The sequence below is a fragment of the Onychomys torridus genome, chromosome 11, assembly GCF_903995425.1.
Source record: "Onychomys torridus chromosome 11, mOncTor1.1, whole genome shotgun sequence".
Classification (NCBI taxonomy): Eukaryota; Metazoa; Chordata; class Mammalia; order Rodentia; family Cricetidae; genus Onychomys; species Onychomys torridus.
In genome coordinates, this window is record NC_050453.1 from 61799271 (window position 1) to 61818803 (window position 19533).

At 42.3% G+C, this 19533-nt stretch overlaps 2 protein-coding genes across 10 annotated transcripts in view; one reads left to right on the plus strand and one right to left on the minus strand.

The window, feature by feature from the left end:
- Positions 1-9149: 9149 nt before the first annotated feature.
- On the minus strand, positions 9150-19246 carry Fam72a (family with sequence similarity 72 member A). Of its 3 annotated transcripts, none has more exons than XM_036202878.1 (4): positions 17591-19246; positions 15758-15835; positions 14135-14220; positions 9150-9327 (listed from the first exon to the last, which is right to left on the minus strand). In XM_036202878.1, the coding sequence occupies exons 1-4, from the start codon at positions 17740-17742 to the stop codon at positions 9233-9235; spliced, it is 411 nt and encodes a 136-aa protein (XP_036058771.1). In that variant the 5' UTR covers positions 17743-19246; the 3' UTR covers positions 9150-9232. The 3 variants fall into 3 exon arrangements, with proteins under 3 accessions (XP_036058771.1, XP_036058770.1, XP_036058772.1); XM_036202877.1 differs by having other exon boundaries at positions 14135-14259; XM_036202879.1 differs by lacking the exon at positions 14135-14220 and having other exon boundaries at positions 9273-9327.
- Srgap2 (SLIT-ROBO Rho GTPase activating protein 2) overlaps positions 18939-19533 on the plus strand; it is a 221896-nt gene continuing 221301 nt past the window's right edge. For 4 of the 7 annotated variants that reach the window (XM_036202875.1, XM_036202872.1, XM_036202873.1 and 1 more), the window contains exon 1: positions 18940-19205. The gene's annotated coding sequence lies outside the window, so the exon portion shown is untranslated. Of the gene's footprint in view, positions 19206-19533 lie in introns of all 7 variants that reach the window. The other 3 variants (XM_036202869.1, XM_036202871.1, XM_036202876.1) reach the window with 1 other exon arrangement.

Genomic DNA, 19533 nt, shown 5'->3' on the forward strand with positions numbered 1-19533 from the left:
TAGGGCTTAGTCACCTTTCGGCTCAGCCTTCAGTCTATCAGTGTTCCATTACACTTTACCAACTAACTCAAAGATTGACAAAATCTGCCAATGATGGTGATTACATCCAGACTTCATTGGCATCTTTGGGGAGAGCAATATATAAGTCTTTGACCCTCCTAAATATTTGCAAATAGAAACATATGCTATGTAGGAGGATTAATTGCTAGCTGGTTGCCAGAGAGAAGATTAATATGCAGTAGAACAGCAAAAACAGGTAACTTGACCTACGGCTGGGCCTACACCATCATCAGGTGAAGATCAGGCTCTATCGGGAAGCCTGCCCCCATCCTACTGAGGATGATTCAGCAGAGCATCTTATCACCTACAAGTCAGAAGCTCAGGTTTGTATGAACAGAGTAGGGCAAAAGGATGCAGTGTCTGAGTAATGTTTTATAATGGGTGTGGATGCTCGTTAGACTAGTAAGCATGTTCCTGATTAAAGTACACGACACAAGTAATTGCTAGAGATTTCAAACCAGCTATAATCTGGGATCATAGAGTTCTAATACCAGACAAAGAACCCAGCTTCAACTCTGCAGCAGAGGCCTTTAAAAGTCTCAGGGATAATTGGCACCAAACCCAGGAACTGCCAAAAGGAAAAAAGCATTGGTATAATTTGACCACCAATTACACTTGATTCACAGTCCCAGACTGGGTAGGGATGGAAACATCTACACATTTATACACTTGAGATACGGCTTCTCTGTCACAAAGAACTCAGTTTTGTATGAAGACTGATACAGGCAATGATGGTCCTTTTCTCCTTATTGAGAACTAAGCAATATTAATTTGGGCAGAGCATAAACTTTATGGCAGGGTGTTAAGTGATTACTTTTCATTTAATCTTCTAGCCCCTCACAGAAACACTGACTGCTCTCTTCCTGGGATATGGAAGGGGCACCCACAGTTTATAATTGAGACAAAGGAGCGCTGACCACTGTTTTACTTCATAAAGTGTTACCATTGGCATCTCTCTGGGTATTTAAGGAAAATAAACCTCTCTCTGAGAATACAAATTACTTGTAAGTGTATATACCCCTGCTTTTCCCAGCAGGAATGGTCTCTTGTTCCATAAGGGCAAAGGACTAAATATAGCTGTGGTAGACAGATGTAGCAACAATCCCTCCTGTACCATGTGACTTTTGGCAATATGACTTAGCCACAGCTCCCATACAGAGAAGGAATCTATTTTTTTCCTCCCCTTGAATCAAGGCCATCCTTAGGATTGACTTTGACCAACAGAAAGAGACAGTGATGCTGTGTGACTGGCAGATTTAGCTCACATTTTTAACCTCTTAGAAGGCAGCCACTACATAAGACCAAAGCAAACCAAACCCTCAAGCTAGATTGCTGAAATTGTGGGAAGGTGAGCATGGAAAAAAGGTCTCATCAATTTAGGGCATCCCATCTTGTGAGTGATATCATCTGGGGCCTGCTAACCCAGCACAAATGAGAGCTGAATATAACCACACACATGAGGCCAGCTGAGATCTGCAGAATCACTCAGCCTAATTAAGTTTGGGGGATGTTTATTTTTAAATTTTATTTATGTATTTATTTATGTATGTATGTATGTATGTATTTATTTATTTATTTATTGAGACAGGGTTTCTCTGTGTAGCAGCTCTGGCTGTCCAGGAACTTGCTCTGTAGACCAGGTGGGCTTCGAACTCACAGAGATCCGCCTGCCTCTACCTCCCCTAGTGCTGGGATTAAAAACATGCGCCACCACTGCCCGGCTTTGGGGATGTTTATTACACAGCAATTGATAACTGAAAGATCAGTGAATTTAAGGCTTGCCAATTCTGAATGGGAAAGTACTAGGCATGGCCTCTAAAAATAAGCCATCCACCACTTTAAAAAAAAAAAAGATTCCTCTATCATTTATTTTATTTAAGTTATGTGTATTTGCTTATATGAGTTTAGGTGTACCCCATGCATGGGGAGTCTGTACAGGCCACATTACCTGGAATTGGAGATGCAGGCCATTGTGAGCCTCTAAGTGGGTGCTAGGAACCAAATTTGGGTCCTCTGAAAGAGCAGTAACTTCTCTTAACCATTAAACTATCTCTCTAGCCCCATTACTACCACTACTTCATTATTACTGCCCTCTCTCTCTCTCTCTCTCTCTCTCTCTCTCTCTCTCTCTTTTTAGGGTCTTGTATAGCTGAAGATGACCTTGAACTCCTGATCATCCTTCTTCCACCTCCCAGGTTCTGGGAATACAGGTGTGAACCACCATGTACTTTTTTTTTTTTTTTTCCAACAGAGTCTCCTGGAGGCCAGGCCTCTAACTTCCTATGTATCTGAGCCTATTCTTGAATTCCTGATTCCATTGTTTCTACCTAAGTGCTGGAACTGTAGGTGTGTACTAGTTTCCATGGCAAATCTACATATCACTTTAGTCATGATCTAGGAATCTGGAAGTAACTATGTTTCATAGTTATAGGATGGAGTCATTTCAGATTAGCAAAATGGGTGATCAATGTGTAGTTACCATCCTTTCCCCGACTGAAGTCGGTTCTGGAATCAAGATTGTACAAATGCACGTGTGCATATAGCTAGCAAAAAGTAAATTATAGCCAAACTGCTAGCTGCAAGGGAGTCTAGGAAATAAAACAACTTTTGTTTGTTTTTCGAGATAGAGTTTATTTGTGTAGACCTGGCTGTCCTGGAACTAGCTCTCTATAGAGCTAGTTGGCCTTGAATTCACAGAGCTCCACCTGCCTCTGCCTCCTTTGTGCTGGGATTAAAGGCGTGTGCCACCACCACCACCACCACCACCACCACCACCACCACCATCCAGCTTAAACAGCTTTTTAAATGGTATTACAGAAAGATACAAAAGATTTTCCCCATATTTAAAAATAATGTTCATATAAAAATAAGCTCATTAAATATGGGCTAAATGGCTCAAGTAATGCTTGATAAATAAAAGGTATGATTTAGAGATGATGACCTCACAAGAGTACAACATTCTGTATGCCGAGAATCCTGTGTTTCTGTCATTTCACTCTGTGAATATACCCTGGAGTGTTCAGAATGCTTTCAAATTCAAGATTATTTCAGCTTAATAGTTTCCACTGTTTCTACTACTATAGAATTATCTTAAAGCAAGCATGCTCACAATCTGTTTGTTTGCTGTAAATTTTCATTAGAAATTAGTTTGGGAGGGTAGACAGAAGCTCCCAAAGGCCAAACTCTTAATGATTCCGGCCTCCTGTGGCTTTGGCCGTCATCTCTCTTTGCAGGCTCATTCTTGAAGATACTGACAGCTTGATTTCTCTGGGTAGTGTCCTACAAAGGAAATTAGCTCAGTATGTCTTCTACTGAATTCCATCTGTAGCTCAATGTTCTAAGGTATTTGTGAATGTGGTTACAGAGCAATTTTGATAAGATAAGGCAGTGTTCCAATATCTGAGAATATTTCTCCTAAAAAAAATTTCACTGAACACCCTGGATGTTCAGTGAAACCACCCACGCATGAGCAATCTCCTGCAATATTCAGAGTGCTTTTCAGGTGTCACAGACATAATAACAGGTGCTTCCTCTGGGGAGAAAAAAATATGGCAAGGAGAGAGAGACAGAAAGCAAACTGTTGGGATATTCTGGGTACAACTTCCCTCAAGTGAATCATTCCCATATGCCTGCTTTTGCCATAGGCCCCTTGGCAGAGGAAGTGATTTGTGTGAACGGAGGCGGAGAGATACATTCTGGTGGCAAACTTAAGTGGAGACCATCCTTGGCAAATCCAGTTGGTTATTAGCCATTTTTCAAGCCACTCTGCCGTAAATACCAAAGTGCAAGGTTTGGACATAGATTTGATACCTGCTTTTGCTCTTCTTATAATAGAGGTATAATCTTGCATGAAAATAAAGTAATACTTGTGTAAGGCAAGATGGCTTCTGAAATTGTGCATAAGTACATTTAAATATAAGCTTATAAGAAAATGGAGACCAGGGACACTTGCCAAAGGTGGTCATTTGATTCACTTCATGAGGAATGCACATAGCTTAAAGCACAGGCATTTACTCTGTTGTGAACATTTGTTACTTGGAAGATGAAAGTCTCAACTAGTGAAAAGGACTTCATTTACAGATAGACATATAGCAAAGCTGGGAATTAGGAATTCTTCTCCCCTTATAATGTGTAAGATTAGCTTTCTTATCAGTTGTGGGTAAAACAAGCCTCTCTTGCTAAAAAGCTAGATACTGTTGTTCTCAGCTCTAAACCAAAGTCACTGAGGGATAACGGGGAAGCATATGTACAGGAAGATTGCTAATGGAAAACTTGACCTATTTGAGAAAAACAATGACACTGGGAACAGAAGGAAACAGAGTTGTAAGCTAATTAATTAGGGCTACTCTAAATCGGACAGTGGTGTCTTTTTTTTTTTTTTTGATATCTCTCTGCCTCAGTTTGTTTATTTCATATTTTTTTGATGGCAAGGATGATAGGAACTATCTGTAAGGGATTATGTGCAAAGAAAGCACTTTGAGTGACAGCTGGCATCACTAAACATTTGATAAACTGTCTTCCTTCCCCTCAAATCACAGGAGACCCGGGGCTTTGTTTATCTAACCCTGTATTTCTAGCATCTTTGTGTGTGTGTGTGTGTGTGTGTGTGTGTGTGTGTGTGCGCGCGCGCGCACGCATAAGGAGGTCCATAGATATTTCTTGAATCGATTAATTAAAGCAACTGCATTTTGGAAGTCAGAGAAAATGTCTTTGGACTGGGGATGTAGCTCAGGGGTAGAATGCTTGTCTAGTGCACATGAGCCTCCAAGAATTTGATTCCCAGTCCAGGGGATGGGGAGTGAAAAAAAAAAGAAAAAGAAAAAGCACTTCCCTGGAAAATTTGTCCTAGATTTTATAGCTGGGGAAAAAAACCAATAGATTTCAGTATGGGGTCACTTAGGGAGCTAAGAGAGATCCCTGAACAAAAATGAGAAAACTCAAACCTAGTGTAGTCTTTTAATTCTTTAAGTGTTTGGACTAAGACTTTCTTTTTAGCTTAGGTGGGCATAGTGGTGCACATTTGTAATCTCAGCATTTGATCAATTGAGGCAGGAGGATTGCTGCAAGTTCAAGGCCAACCTGTGTTAAATAGTGACTCCTTAGGAGGAGGGGAGGAGACAGTCTTAATTTATAAAATGGAAATGAAATGATGACTCCAAAAGGATTCTGAGAATTAAAGACTTATGTGACAATTCTCAGTGAAATATAAAAATATGGTACTGTTAATTTTTACATCAGTGAGTTTGTACACTGAGTAACAATAAAATCATTCTTTAGTGTTGGAAGAAAGAACCTTTAGCTAAAGATTTAAGCACTAAAAATATTCAACCCCAGAGGTACCACAGACATAGACTAATTTTTTCCATCTGTGCAGTTTAGGGTAGATTTGGCACACACTCAATACCAGGAAAGAAAGAAACTATGGTTTAATCTACTTTTAGAGGAGAGAGGGGGGGCAGAAAAGGAAAATATTTCCTTTTATGAGCACGAATGTTAAAATATAGAGCCTTCATCAAGCAATTCAGTATTGAAGCAAGAACATGCACTCCATTTCCTCCCAACCTCTGCAAGCTACAGTTAGTTGTTTTCTATATCATGGTTTATATGTTATGGTCACTGCCTTCTTACCAAAGGAAAGTAAATATATAGAAATATAAATATAGATTATCCTTAATCAGTCCCATGTGACTCAGAGGTCAAAAGATCAGTTCTTAATAGGATAATCTACAAAATACTAATATTTAAGGACCTGTTTTTCTTTCTTTCTTTCTTTCTTTTTTTTTTTTTTAGAGCTAGGGTTTATTAAAAACGTTATAGCTTTAAGATTGGGTCCCACTCAAGATGCCTCAACAGAGCCTGGTGTTGAGAAACTGGTTTGAGGAAAAGATAAAGTGGCAGAAAACTCCACAGCAAACGAGCTGATGACCCACTGTCCCTTCCTTGAAGGCCAGGGATGGTGAGATGGGAAGGAAAAGAGGCAGAGCCCCTGCAGACCAGAGGCTCTCTGGAAGACAAGAGCTCGGGGAGCTTCAAGATGTACATAGGTTTAGAGGGTGAAGAAATATCATTTTCACAGTCATGTTAAGCCCCTCAAGGAAATAACCTTAGCAAACTAAACTTGATTATACTTTAAGAGAACTATTGTCCTGAATCTGGTCATTTTATTCCCAAAACTTCAATAACTACACTGCTTCTGGGTGAAGTTTAAACTAGACAATGACAAACTGTGCTTCATCTTGAATTAATCCTTAATATTTCCTTACAAGGTATGGGGACCACTTATAATTTCCCAAGTAAGCAAGGTAATTTTATCTCCTCACCCATTTCTTCCTGTGTTCTCTGTCCTGAACTCTCATCCCAGCTGGCAAACTCCTGTGCACAAACTCCTGTCAGGTATTATTTCTTCTTTAAGAATTTCTCAGCTTCCTCTCTTTGCTCTTACTTGGGACGATTGTGCTTTGTCTGGGGCCACATCACTTTAAGCATGCCTTTGTTAAGTCACTTGCTGCTGGGAATTGGAGCCTTCCTCAACCCCTGAGTTCTCCCAAATCAAGTGCGAGTAGATTATTGTGCAGATCTTGCCACCTGAAGGAGAATAATACAGATTGCTGAATAGAATAATTCACTAATAGAAATAAAAGATAACAAGTGCATAGATGATTCTAAACCCATGAATTATTCTAGGACCAGAAAGCTAATGCTTACCTACACACATACATGATTCTGCTTTGGTCTTTCCAGACGATGTAATTGTTTTTATTTTAAAAGGGGTAGTTTCGTGATAGAACCCCTGTCTTGCAAGCCTTAGGTCCCAGGTTAAATCCCCAGTACTGAAGGGGAAAAAATGTAAAAAGAAATCATTGTGAATGTATTTCTCTAGATAAAAATGTATGAATTCATTTGCTGCCTAAAATGGGCTTTCCTAGAAAAGAATCATTGAAAAGTAGCTGAGTAATCCAAAATACTGTCCAGCTGCAATGGAGTATTTGGGTTTATTTCAGTCAGTGGGACTGTCTGGTACTGCCTCTTCACAGAGAACCCAAGCTTAACAGCACATCAAGACCTGAGCTGAATGAGGACCAGAAACATTCTATTGAAGGTCAGCCTTGAATTTTTTAAAAATATTTTTATTTTATAATTAATTTAATTTTATATATCAGCCCCTGTCCTCCCTCTTCCCACCCTCCAGCCTTACCCCCGCGCCCCCCATCCACTTCCCATTCCCACCTTCTCCAAGGCAATGTCTCCCCTGGGGATTCAGCTCAGCCTGATATTCAGTTGAGGCAGGTCCAGTCCCCTCCTCCCTACGCCAAGGCTGAGCAAAATGTCTCAGCCTAGGCCCTAGGTTCCAAAAAGCCAGCTCATGCACTAAGGACCTGTCCCGGTCCCTCTGCCTAGGGGCCTCCTAAATAGTTCAAGCTGATCAACTCTCTCATTTATCCAGAGGGCCTGGTTTTGTTCCATGGGGGCTCCTCAGCTATTGGTTCACAGTTCATGTGTTTCTACTAGTTTGGCTATTTGTCCCTGTACTTTTTCCAATCATGGTCTCAATATCTCTTGCTCATATAATCCCTCCTCTCTCTCACTGATTGGACTCCTGGAGTCACTGGATGAGAGTTCTATCATGACAGTTAGGGTGTTCGACCAGCTGATCACCAGAGTAGGTCAGCTCGGGCTTTCTCTCGATTGCCAGTAGTCTATTGTGGAGGTGTCTTTGTGGATTTCTGGGGACCCCTCTAGCACTCTGCTTCTTCCTATTCCCATGGGGTCTTCATTTATCGTGGTATATCTTTCCTTATTCTCCCACTCTTCCTGATCCAGCTGGGACCTCCCACTCCCCTAAGCTCTCTTTCCCCTGACCCTTGCGCTCCCCCCCACCCGTGTAGATCACATCCATTTCTCTGTCACTGTCATTGGACAATCCCTGTGTCTTTCTTAGGGTCCTCTTTACTAGGTAGCCTCCCTGGAGTTGTGAGTTGCAGTATGGTTATCCTTTGCTTTGCATCTAGTATCCTCATATGAGTGAGTACACACCATGTTTGTCTTTCTGAGTCTGGGTTACCTCACTCAGGATGATTTTTTTTCTAGTTCCATCCATTTGCCTGCAAACCTCAAGATGTTATTGTTTTTCAGCCTTGAATTTTAATGTTCTCGACTCCAGCATTAAACTTTTTCTTTAAATGAAGAATATATAATATGCTATGGACTTAACTTTGTTGTTTTAAAGGCTATACAAGTATCCACCTTTTCCTAGTACAGGATTAAAGAGCAAGCCAGGCCTGGGTATTGGTTTGTAGTGTTAGCTACTGAGGAGGCTGAGGCAAAGGATTTAAAGCTTGCCTGGTCTATGGAGTGAGTTCCAGGTCAGCCAGGCCCACACAGTGAGACCCTGTCTCAAAAACAAAAACAAAAACAATGGAAAAAGAGGAAAACTCTTTTATAATGTTTGGTGGTTAAGCAATCAATTCTTTAAGTTTTTTCTATCATAGAAAAACCTTTTGGACCTAGACTACTCAACTAGGACTTGCTACTCACAGAAAAATCCCTAGGGAATGGCTAACTTAAAGATGAAAGTTGATTTTATCTGGCTCTCATGGCATACTATCTACAATGGCTTTAAAATAATGTAAATAATTAACATTGCTAAATAGCATACACAGATAGTTCTCTGACAGACTCATGTCTAACCCTGTTTTCCGTATTGGAGCAGTCATTACCAATACAGCATATGAAAACCAGTACCCATGGAAACCTGACAGCCTGCTCTTTTTAAACCCTTATTATGTTCAGTTGAGCTGCACATTTTGTGTGGCTGATATAGGAGTAGGTATTATCGTTCTTATTCAGGAATATAGAATCACATTATCTGGCATCGAGTTATAGAAAAACTCTCTCCATTTAGAAGGTAGCTGAATGACATAGGAAATTTCCTATTTGAAGTTAAGAATGTATCAATCCTGGGCAGAGGGGCAGGGGAGAAGAAGCAGTAGATATAGAAAAAAAAATTGGCTTATGTTAAATTGAGGTAATTAATTTGAAATTGCAAATAAAATAGTAAATGCTCTATTTTTTTTTAAACCATTGGCAAATCTTTATTGGCAACGTTAAAATTGACCAATTAAATATTTTAAATAGAAAAACTATAAAATATTATATATATATTGTAATCCATTCATCTAATATACTCTTCTGCTGAAATTTCTAACATATCTTCATCTGTACATTCTTCTGTCTCTGGCAAGTTGCCCCAAAGTAGGAAGTTTACACCTGAAAATAGAGGCCATAAAGTCCTTTAGTGCTTACTATTACAATTCAGAACATGACATATAAAACTTTATATGCCAAGCTTCTCATATAAACTGTGGCATCACTAGTAGAGACAACAGCAGGGAAAAATGTCTTACAAGTAAAACTACTAATATCCATCTATGACATGAGCATTCTTTAGACACTTTTAAGCAAGAGCTTGGATGTTAGTCTTTGAGTTCAAAAGGAACTCTGGAGTTCTATCTACTCCAACCCTGCCTCCAGCTACACAATGCCATTCATACTCTACATTGATAATTAAAAATATATTACAGCCAGGTAGTGGCAGCACATGCCTTTAATCCTAGAACTCAGGAAGCAGAGGCAGAAGAATCCCTGAGTTTGAGGCCACCCTAGTCTACAGAGTGAGTTCCAGGACAGCCAGGGGTACATAAAGAAATGCTGTTTCTAACAACAGCAATAACAATACATACATACATACATACATACATACATACATACATACATGCATATATATGTATATATATTTCAATGATTTTAAGAATAGAGATTGTACAAGATTCTTTTAGATCGAGTGCCTTTTTGTAGAATGCAAGAGAAATTTCTAAATGAGTCATTTCTTTAATGTATGAAATACAATTTTTTTGATCAAGACAAGAAGGGCCTGGTGGCATAGGCTATAATCCCAGCTCTTGGCGTGATGGAGGCAGAAGGATTGCAAGTTCAAGGCCAGCTTGGACAACTCACTGAGACACTGTCTCAAAAAGTAAGAGGTTTCGGGGGACAGTGAGTTGTAGTGTCCCTGCCTAGGAAGTGTGAGGCTTTAGGTTTAATTCCCAGTATATTTGGGTTAAAGCAGTCAGTTATAATATGGTTTCCTAAAGTATGTGAGCTTTAGATTACATGCTGTCAAGGTAGAGCTGTAAACTTTAGGACTAGTTTACACAGTCACTGTAACAATAATCTAAAACAGCACTGACAGAGAATAATCAGATTTCATATCAAAGAATCCAGCACAGCTGTATAGTACTAGGCCAAATATACTGAGGATAATGGGATGACTAAATACTAAATTAGGAGAGAGTGAAAAACTGTCATGATACAATCTCAAGCTGTTTAGCTGGCAATGTGAGCAAACGGAAGACCCACCAACCCTGGGTATCCACTCTACACTGAGATAGAGGCCACACAGTAGCATAGAATGAGCCAGGGCTTGAAGATTTGTTTGAATCCAGCTTCTACCACTATTGGCATTTTTACTACAAGTGTACACAACTGTAGACAATAAATATTACTGTTTTGTGTTATCTAAAATTGTGTTGTTGTGTTTTGTTTTTTAAGATAGCCTCATGTAGCCTAGGCTAGCCTCCAACTCATTATGTAGCTGAGGATGACCTTGGACTCTTGATTTTCTACCTCTACCTTCCAAGTGTTGTTGAGATTACAAGCATATGCCACTATATCTGGCTAAATTTTTTATAGAATGGCATAACACCATACATATTTTTGAATTTATGTCATTCATATTATTTCTGAGTGGCTAAAATTTTTATGGAATTGTATTAAACTATATGTATTTTTCTAAGTTATCTCACTCACCTTATTTCTGAGTTTTGCCTGTTTGACATGTGGTGTAGATTTAGCTAATTTACTTTTTTATTCTGTAGAGTTCACTGAAAATCTTGAATTTTTAATTTAATTTAACTAGTGGGGTGGCATATGTGTACCTGCTATGGTGTACATGTGGAATAGAGAATGGAGGACACCTTGTTGAGGCAGGGTCTTTCTTGTTTCAACTATACTGGGCTGTACATTCCAGTCATGCTGATATGTGAACTTCCAGGCAATTCTCCTGTCTCTCTCTCTCCCTGGGCTTGAACTCAGTTCATTAGGCTTGTGCAGCAATTGCTTTTACCTGCTGAGTCATCTTTTGAAATATGGGTCCAATTTGCCGCAGAACCAAAAGAGACAGGTACACGGTCGAAGCAGTGGGAATAAACAAGTTTACCTTGTTTGACAGAGATATTGCAATCTAATCAGGCAAGAAGTCAGGCCTTATTTGAAGTGACAGAACACATAGACATCTACCATGTACTTTTCTGTAATGGTTTTGTATCTGAATTGCTTAGGGTAAAAACATTTCCTAATTCCCACTCCAAGAATAAATGGAAACATGTGCTGAGGGGTTGACCAGATAAAAGGAATTGTTAGGCCAAAATCTATGTGAACATTGGAACCCATAAAGGTAAATGGAGAGCCCAATACCTTTGAGATATTCTAGTGAAACTGAGCTGAGATTTGCCAAATGTATTTGGGAAAGCTCTGGGAAATTAGGTTTATATCTGTAGGCTAACACAGACTTCTTAGAGAACTTGCATGCTGAACATTCTAGAATGATGTATGACTTGTGCATCCATTCCTTTGGTGTAACTTATTCAGGTGACTCAGGACAGTCCCAAAGCCATTAAAAATCTCCCTTTGACAACAAGCATCTAGGAAATCCTACTTTAAATCATAATATTATAGTTACAAAGGAGAAGTTTGACATATTTGGAGTCTGTACTCAGGAACTATGAAGCAACTTAGCACAATCGGTTCAAAGGAGAAAAAATAAATGAGGAGATTGGATCTGACAGAAGAGCTACCTTCCTCTCTCTGTTAAGGAGGAAGGAAATCTGTGATACATCTGTTTCTCATGGATTAGAGTCAGTGCAAATGAAAGAATGCTGCTCTTTCATGTTTGAAAAATTGACCAATATTCTAAAGTAAATCAAAACTGAAAAGTCTCCACCCTGTGTTTGGAATCCTGTGAAGCAGGAAAAACAGTATCAAAGCAGAAACTTTCTTTAATGTGTTCCATGGGGAACACAAATATAAAGTGAAAAGCCTAAAGTAGGAGTCTCTATTTTACTTGGAGGAGTTAGAGGGGTCCTTGCTTGAAAACGGCCATCTTAACATATATAGTTTTAAGTTAAAAGGCCAAAGTGATGGATTGAGAGCCACTGTTGAATCTCAGGACATTTAAAAAAAAAAAAAAAAAACAGCTTTAAAAACACAAGCAAAATTGGAGCGTTTAAAACCCTTGACAACCTAGCTTGCAATTCACGATCTCTTGGTCTATTAAAGCAATATCTCGTGTTCTCTCTCTCTCTCTCTCTCTCTCTCTCTCTCTCTCTCTCTCTCTCTCTCACACACACACACACACACACACACACACACACACACACACACATAAAAGGAGTATGCTGGGCTAGCGATGTAGTTCAGTTGCTAAAGTGCTTGTCCGACATGCACAAAGCCCTGGGCTTAAACTCCAGGACCTCATGAAATCAGGCTTGGGTCAAGTCGTCCTTGGTTGCACAGTGGGTTTGAAGCTAGCCTGGTCTACCTAAAACCCTGCCTCAAAAGCAGAGGAACTGATAACAGGCTCAGTACGATGGCTCAGTGGATAAAGGCAGCTGTTGCCAAGTCTGATAACTTGAGTTTGGTGACTGCAACCTACACAGTACAAGGAGAGAACTGACCCCCAGGTTGTCCGCTAATCTCCATATGCATGCCATTGTGTATGCACATGTACACACCCTCCCCCACACTGTAAATAAAATGTAATAAAGATATTAAAAGTGTATAATATACTTTCCTTCTTCCTTCTATATGTGTGTCCACACATGTATGTGTGTAGAAGTCAGCAGTATGTGGGTGTTCTGCTCTATTACTCTATTTATGCCTTTGAGTTAGAGTCTCTCACTGGACTTGAAGCTTGCTATTTGGGCTAGATTGATTGTCAGGGAGGTCCTGTTTCCGTCCTCCAGTGAAGGGGTTGGTTACAGGTCACTCAGTCATGCCTGCTTTTTCACAGGTGCTGGGGGTTCAAACTCAAGACTTCAGCCTTGTACAGCTCTTGCCTACTGAGCTGTCTCCCTAGGCCCCAGCACATTTTCTTACTGACATCATTTCTGAAACACATTGGTCTTAAATATTTCCCTCGACTAGAATTCTACTGTAACTCTTTATTGTACATGTTGAAACATGTATAAAATTCATGAACTTTTGTTTCATGTGTAGGTATGCTTGCCTGCGTGTCTATATGCACAGCACAAGCATGCAGTGCCTGTAGAAGTAAGAAGAGAGCATCAGATTCCCTGGAACTGGAATCACACACAGTTATGAGCTGCCTAATATGGATGCTGAGAACTAAACCCTGGTCCTCCGTAAGCATGGCAGGGCTCAGGGCTCTTAACCACCGAGCCATCCCTCTAGCCACTGAAATGTATTTATCTCAAAGAGTCACCAAACAGAGGCTACTCAGCTGTCTTCCCATTCCTTACTGCCCTGGTGGGACCCTTTCCTCCTTTCTTTGCAAACACGTGTGCATGCACACACACCCTTGACTATCATATACTGTCTTCAAAAGTTCTCTGTAATCAGGGTACGTATTAAGGTACTACCTCACAGTAATACAATGATAGTTTAAAAAGACCAATCTGCCAAGTGTGGTAGTACATACCTATAATCACTTGGGAGGCTAAGGCAGGCAGACTGAGCCAGCCTGGGCTACTTAGTGCAACTGTCTCAAAAGGATAACAACAAAGACTAAGACGTTTAGATAGTTTGAGCCTTCCCTCAATTCAGTGATAAGTGGTGATGAGTTTTGGCTGATAGTTTCATAACTGAATGTGTGGGGGAAAGCGACCAATATTTACTCTTGCTGATCCAAGGTTTCACTCGAGCTGTGAACGTTTTAAGGGTTCCCCTCAGGTACTGGGAAAAACGTTACAAGGAAAGGTATCCATCAATTGTTTCTTACCAGTGGAGTCCAGTCTGTTAATACCATAAACGGCCTGGCTGTGAAACATCCAGAAGTGTCCATTGTTGCAGGAAAGAAGGCAGGAACTACATGGAACAATCACATGATAGCCTACAATGTTCCCACTCAAAAAAAAAAAAAAAAAAACCAACAAAAGGTAACTGTTAGCAGCTAACACCTGTAGTGGGTAACACCTGGAACACAGATGCACCTGTCTGCTAATGTAAACAGATCATGTGAGTTTCACCCCTCTCCTCTATGTGGCCTGTTGCTGGCTATGAGAGGGAGCTTACTGTGACAGTACTCACAGGCCTACACAGTCTGCAAGAGAGACAATGCTAACGTATCTGTACCTTTCTTTGCGCATATTATTTCATTCATACTCTTTGGAAGTTAGCTTTGGGATGTGATTTGTTATGGAAAGTATTCAAAACTGATGTGCTATACAGTGAAATATATTAAATAAACTCAGATCTATGGGTAAAAGATTTTGCTAGCTTCAGGACTATGACAAGGTGAGTTTTTAAAGGTCCAAGCTCTTAAAAGTTGTTTCAGCAAAGTGGGAGGTAGGTGAGAGCATGGGTCTTGTAAACTAAACATAAGATGGCAACTCTCATTTAGTTGCAGTGATTTTGGAGGAATTCAGAAACAAAGCAAATCTCCAGCCCCCAGCAAGTTGAAAACAGTTTGATTGTCTTTAGGAGCTCATCAAGATTCTCATTCTCACATTTTCTTTTTATGAGTCTCATGCTAACTGTAGTGAACATACAGGGAATGGTTTGTTCTTTTTATTTTATCTTTCTTTTTTTTTTTTTTTTTGGTTTTTTAAGACAGGGTTTCTCTGTGTAGCCTTGGAGCCTGTCCTGGGGATCTCACACACAGAGATCCACCTGGCTCTGCCTCCCGAGTGCTGGGATTAAAGGCATGCGCCACCACTGCCCGGCTTTTTGCCCCTTTTTAAAAAATGGCTCCATGAGTTGTTTATATATTGATGGTGAAAATTCTTCCTATAGCTCTATACCCTGTGAGATTTGGGAGCCAGTCATTTCTGGGAGATCTATAAAGAATGCTATAGTGAATACCAGCATGCCTTCTAATCACAACACACTTAGCAGGCAAGTAAAGTTGTTCTTGGGCCAGGACTATGCTACAAGAGTAAACAGCTTCGATTACCACCTACTTTCCTTCCCTCACCCACTCACTCATAACTAATATTAGTTGAGCGTCTTCTATGTGCTGGGCACTGTTCTAGGTGCTAAGAACCCATCGGTGGGCAAGACCAAGCTCTGGCTCTCATCTTGCAGACGTTTCAGTGGGGTTTTACATTGGACCGTGCTGCTTTCTTGTCAACCCCTTCAATGGCTGCCTGCTGGCCAGACAGTTGAACACACTCAAGGAACATGTTAAACTTCTTCCTGTGTGGACCTTTGCATGTACCATTCCCTCTGCCCGGTACATTCTTCCTATACTCAGGACTCAACCCCAGTGTTTACACTTTTGTGAGACAGCTTCCCTGACAATGATATCTAAAATAACTCTTACTTGCTTTCTCAATTTCTGTGGGTTTTGGTGTCAATATCTACCTTCCAAATTCAGGCTATCTGCAACAGTGCCACAAATTACCATTTTAGACATGCGATGTCCTTCAGTTTACATTTGCAGATTCCAGTGAAATAGCATCTTCCAATGAAATCCACGGTGCTGGAGGATAAAAAAGTTTACAGTCAGTCAAATATACTAAAGATTTGAATTCTGAGAAAAGATAAAAATTTGCCATATGTTTCCTCTAAAAAATGTGTGTGTGTGTGTGTGTGTGTGTGTGTGTGTGTATGAATAGGGATGGAACTCGGGACCTTACAAATGCTAGGCAAGCGCTCTACCATTGCTCTACCATTGAGCTATATTCCCAGAATTCCACCTTACTTTTAAAAATGTACAATTTACAGGTATTAAATATGTCCACACTGTCTTGGGATGACTTTCCAGACCGTTTTCATACTGCAAAATGGAGTCTATACTTTATATGATATTATATAACAACTCCCTGTTTCCCGTCTCCCCACCTCCTATCACTCTTCTCCTTTAGATACAAACAGTCACACAGTGTTTATCGTTTGGTTGCTGGCTTATTTCATTTAGCATAATCTACTCAAGGTTCGTCTCCATTGCAGCATGTGGCAGGATTCCTTTCCTTCAAGGCAGCCTTCTAGGTACCCACTGACTAGACGATCAATGGAAATTTAGATTGTGTCTGTCTCTTAGCTATCTTATAGCTATTAGTATGAACACAAGATGCTGCTCTGAAGTCTTTGAATATAAGCCTATAAGTGGAATTACAAGACCATATGGTAGCTTTGCGCTTAATAGTTAAAGAACCACCAACTTATTTTCCTATAGCAGCTTTACCATTTCACATTTGTGAAGTATGCAGGGGCCCTGATTTTTTCCATGATAGTGCATTTTTGGCAGATTTTCTACTAAAAAAACAATCTGTGAGAGCCAGAGAGATGGCTCAGTGTTTAAGAGAATCTACTGCTCTTACAGATGGCTGGAGTTCAGTTCCCAGCTCCCATATCAGGCAACTCACAAATGCCCTCTTCAGAGGATCTCACATCTCTCGCCTCTGAGGGCATCTGTGCACATATCCATCCCTCCTCATACACACATACATATAATGAAAAATAATAAGTCTTAACAGTACAATCACTGATTCACACATCTTAGCACATAAATCCACTGGGATTATAATTCCAACAAAGAAAAGTAAGCAATGAAAAAGACCTGATTCCATGTTAGACTCTAACAACTCACCTGAGACTTCCTTATGATCACAGCTATTATAAAGATGGAAGAATATTTCAAATTTTTTGTGAGCATATCTAACTAAAACAACACATGGATTACAGAACCTCTGGGGCACTGGGTTCTATGATTTTATCATCTAGAGCTTTTTTTGGCACCACACAAGTGCACATACACAAACTTAAAGTATTATCCCATTTATCCCTATAAAAAATGACTACATGTATGACAACTCACAAAAGATTTCAAGGGGTGAATAGGCTACATATAGCTTTACTTGCCCATATTTTAAAAGGGTCGAATTTACTATAATTACTGGCCACAAGTTACACTTTAAATGAATTATTATGCGCTTCTTTCCAAGTGACTGAAGAATTGCTTCAGTGAGAAAGGGTGTTTGGACAAGTCATTGAGCCTCAGAGCCAATTTAAGGGATGCACAGCCACGTGACTGTAAGTGCCTAGAAGCATGACCTCAGTACTGACCACTTTGGGTAAACCACAGACTTTGTCCAGACAGTCTGCCCACTTAGATAAACTCCGAGGGAATCATCAGACTGTTGGGAGTGGCTGGAACACCAAATGATAACCCTGACTCCCAGGGAGCCATGCCATCTACTGCCCATTTAGATAAAGGGCAACCCGCGGGACTTACTCGGTAGGAGGGATGTCTGTAGAGTAAAGGTCTATGTCAGTATCGGCCAGCAAAACAGCCTTCATTCCCCTAGAGCTGAGAACTTGTTTACAGAATTTGCAACACAGGATGGACACGCATCGGTCCTTGAAAGTACAGTTGACGGCAGACATAGCGTCCCACGGAGAGCGAGGTACAGAATTGTGAAAAGGGGAAGCGAGCAATACCGTTCCTGCTTTGATTTCCCCCAGGCTAACAACCCAGTCGGGAGGCCTTGAGTTCTCTAAGCTCTAAAATTAGGAAGGGAGTTCTGTCTCCCCGGGGGGGGGGGGGGGCGGTAAAATCAGTATTTATTTTTACTTCCTTTTGACTTGCGCGTGGGGAAGCGGGGTGGGGCGGGTGAGGGGATGGAGTTCGAGGTGGGGAGGGACAAGCAGAGTTGAAGGGAAACTTTAAAAGAGCTTTCACTTTCTGTGCTCCGGAGCTCCTGCCCGGGAATCCAGCGAGTCCCGGGGCCCAGCGGGCTGCCCTTTAAAGCCTCGCCTCTGACCACTCCCAGTGCGAGCCCCGCCCGCAGAGCGCTCCAATGCCTGCCCGGCTGCACGCGGCCTCCCGGCACGATTCCAGACCCCTCAGCCCTTTCCACGCCGCTCGCGCCCCGGTGCCGCGCTCCCTTCTCCGAGCCCGGCCGCGGGCCCCCTCCCTTGCACCGCGGCTCTCGGCGTCCTCGCTCCCTCGGCTCGCGCGCGCACTTGCCACCCTGGAGGTCTCTCCCCCAGCGGCCGCTCCGGAGCCCGCAGTGGTGTTGGATGGAGGTGGCGGGGAGAGGCCGCAGACTAGGCTCAGTCCGCGCTGGAGTCTGTCACCGAACACGCCGGGTTGTGCTCTTTTCTTCCGCTTTCTCTTGCTTTTTCTAACCCGCTGTCAGTTTGAATTGCCTGCGCCGAGCACGGATTGGGAGGACTAGAATTCGCCCCGGTCCCACATTGGAAGGCCAGGGGCCTTCTCCTGACGTGAGCTCAGAGGCCTCGCCCCCAGTAACGGTGCCGCGGTCAGACCGACTCTCTGATTGGTTCAGCTTGGCTGGGCCTCTAAGCTCATTGGCCAGCATCTGCTTGGGTTAAACCCTCCTTCCCCCTGTGAACTTGGAAGGCACACCCCGAGCTTCTTATTGGTAGATACTCTAGGGTCCTCTACTGCTTATTGGCTAGCCATCCCTCCCCCTTTCCCGGGCCTGATTGGTCTGGTCTTCTCTTGCGAGTTTGTGTTTGGCTGTCGGTCCCATTTGATCCCGCCCATCAGTTCTACTTTAGGGTTCCACAGGCTGGGGAGGAGCTCACTCTGGGACTGGGCCTGGGCAGCCAGTGCTTGCCACACCTCTAAGTTTTGTCAGCCCCGCCCCTACTCCTGGCTCCTCGGGAGCAGTTATTCCTATTGGCCAGAGGCCCCATCGGTCGATAGAAAGCGGGTAGTGATTGGCAAGGGGGTGGGCTCTGCTTCCCGGCGGGGTCTTGCGGAGTTGGCGGAGTCTCCTTAGGGAACTGGGGGGCCGAACTGCGTAGAAGAGGGTGGCGGGGAGGAGAGCGCTAAGTGGGAAGCGGAACCTGGGGCCTGGGACCCGCCGCGGCAGAGCCAGGTAAAGGCTCCTTCCTCCTTTCCCTTCTCCGTATGCCTGGCTGCTGCCCTGACTGAACAAACCCGGACTGGGCGGGTGGACGCGGCGCGGATGCTGCTGCTGCTGCTGCTGCTGCCCTCGGCCTTAGCGGGTGCCGCCGCCCACGGTCCTCACACCGCCCTCCTCGGCCCGCGACCCCCCAAACCCCCCAGTGCAGCCCATAATACTTCCCAGGACTGCTCATCTCCCCGCCCATCCCTGCATTGCCCAGGACTGTCCTCGCGCGGCGACACCGCCCTCCTGCAGCCCCTTTGCACACGGGCTGGCCGGGTCCACACCTCGGGGCCTC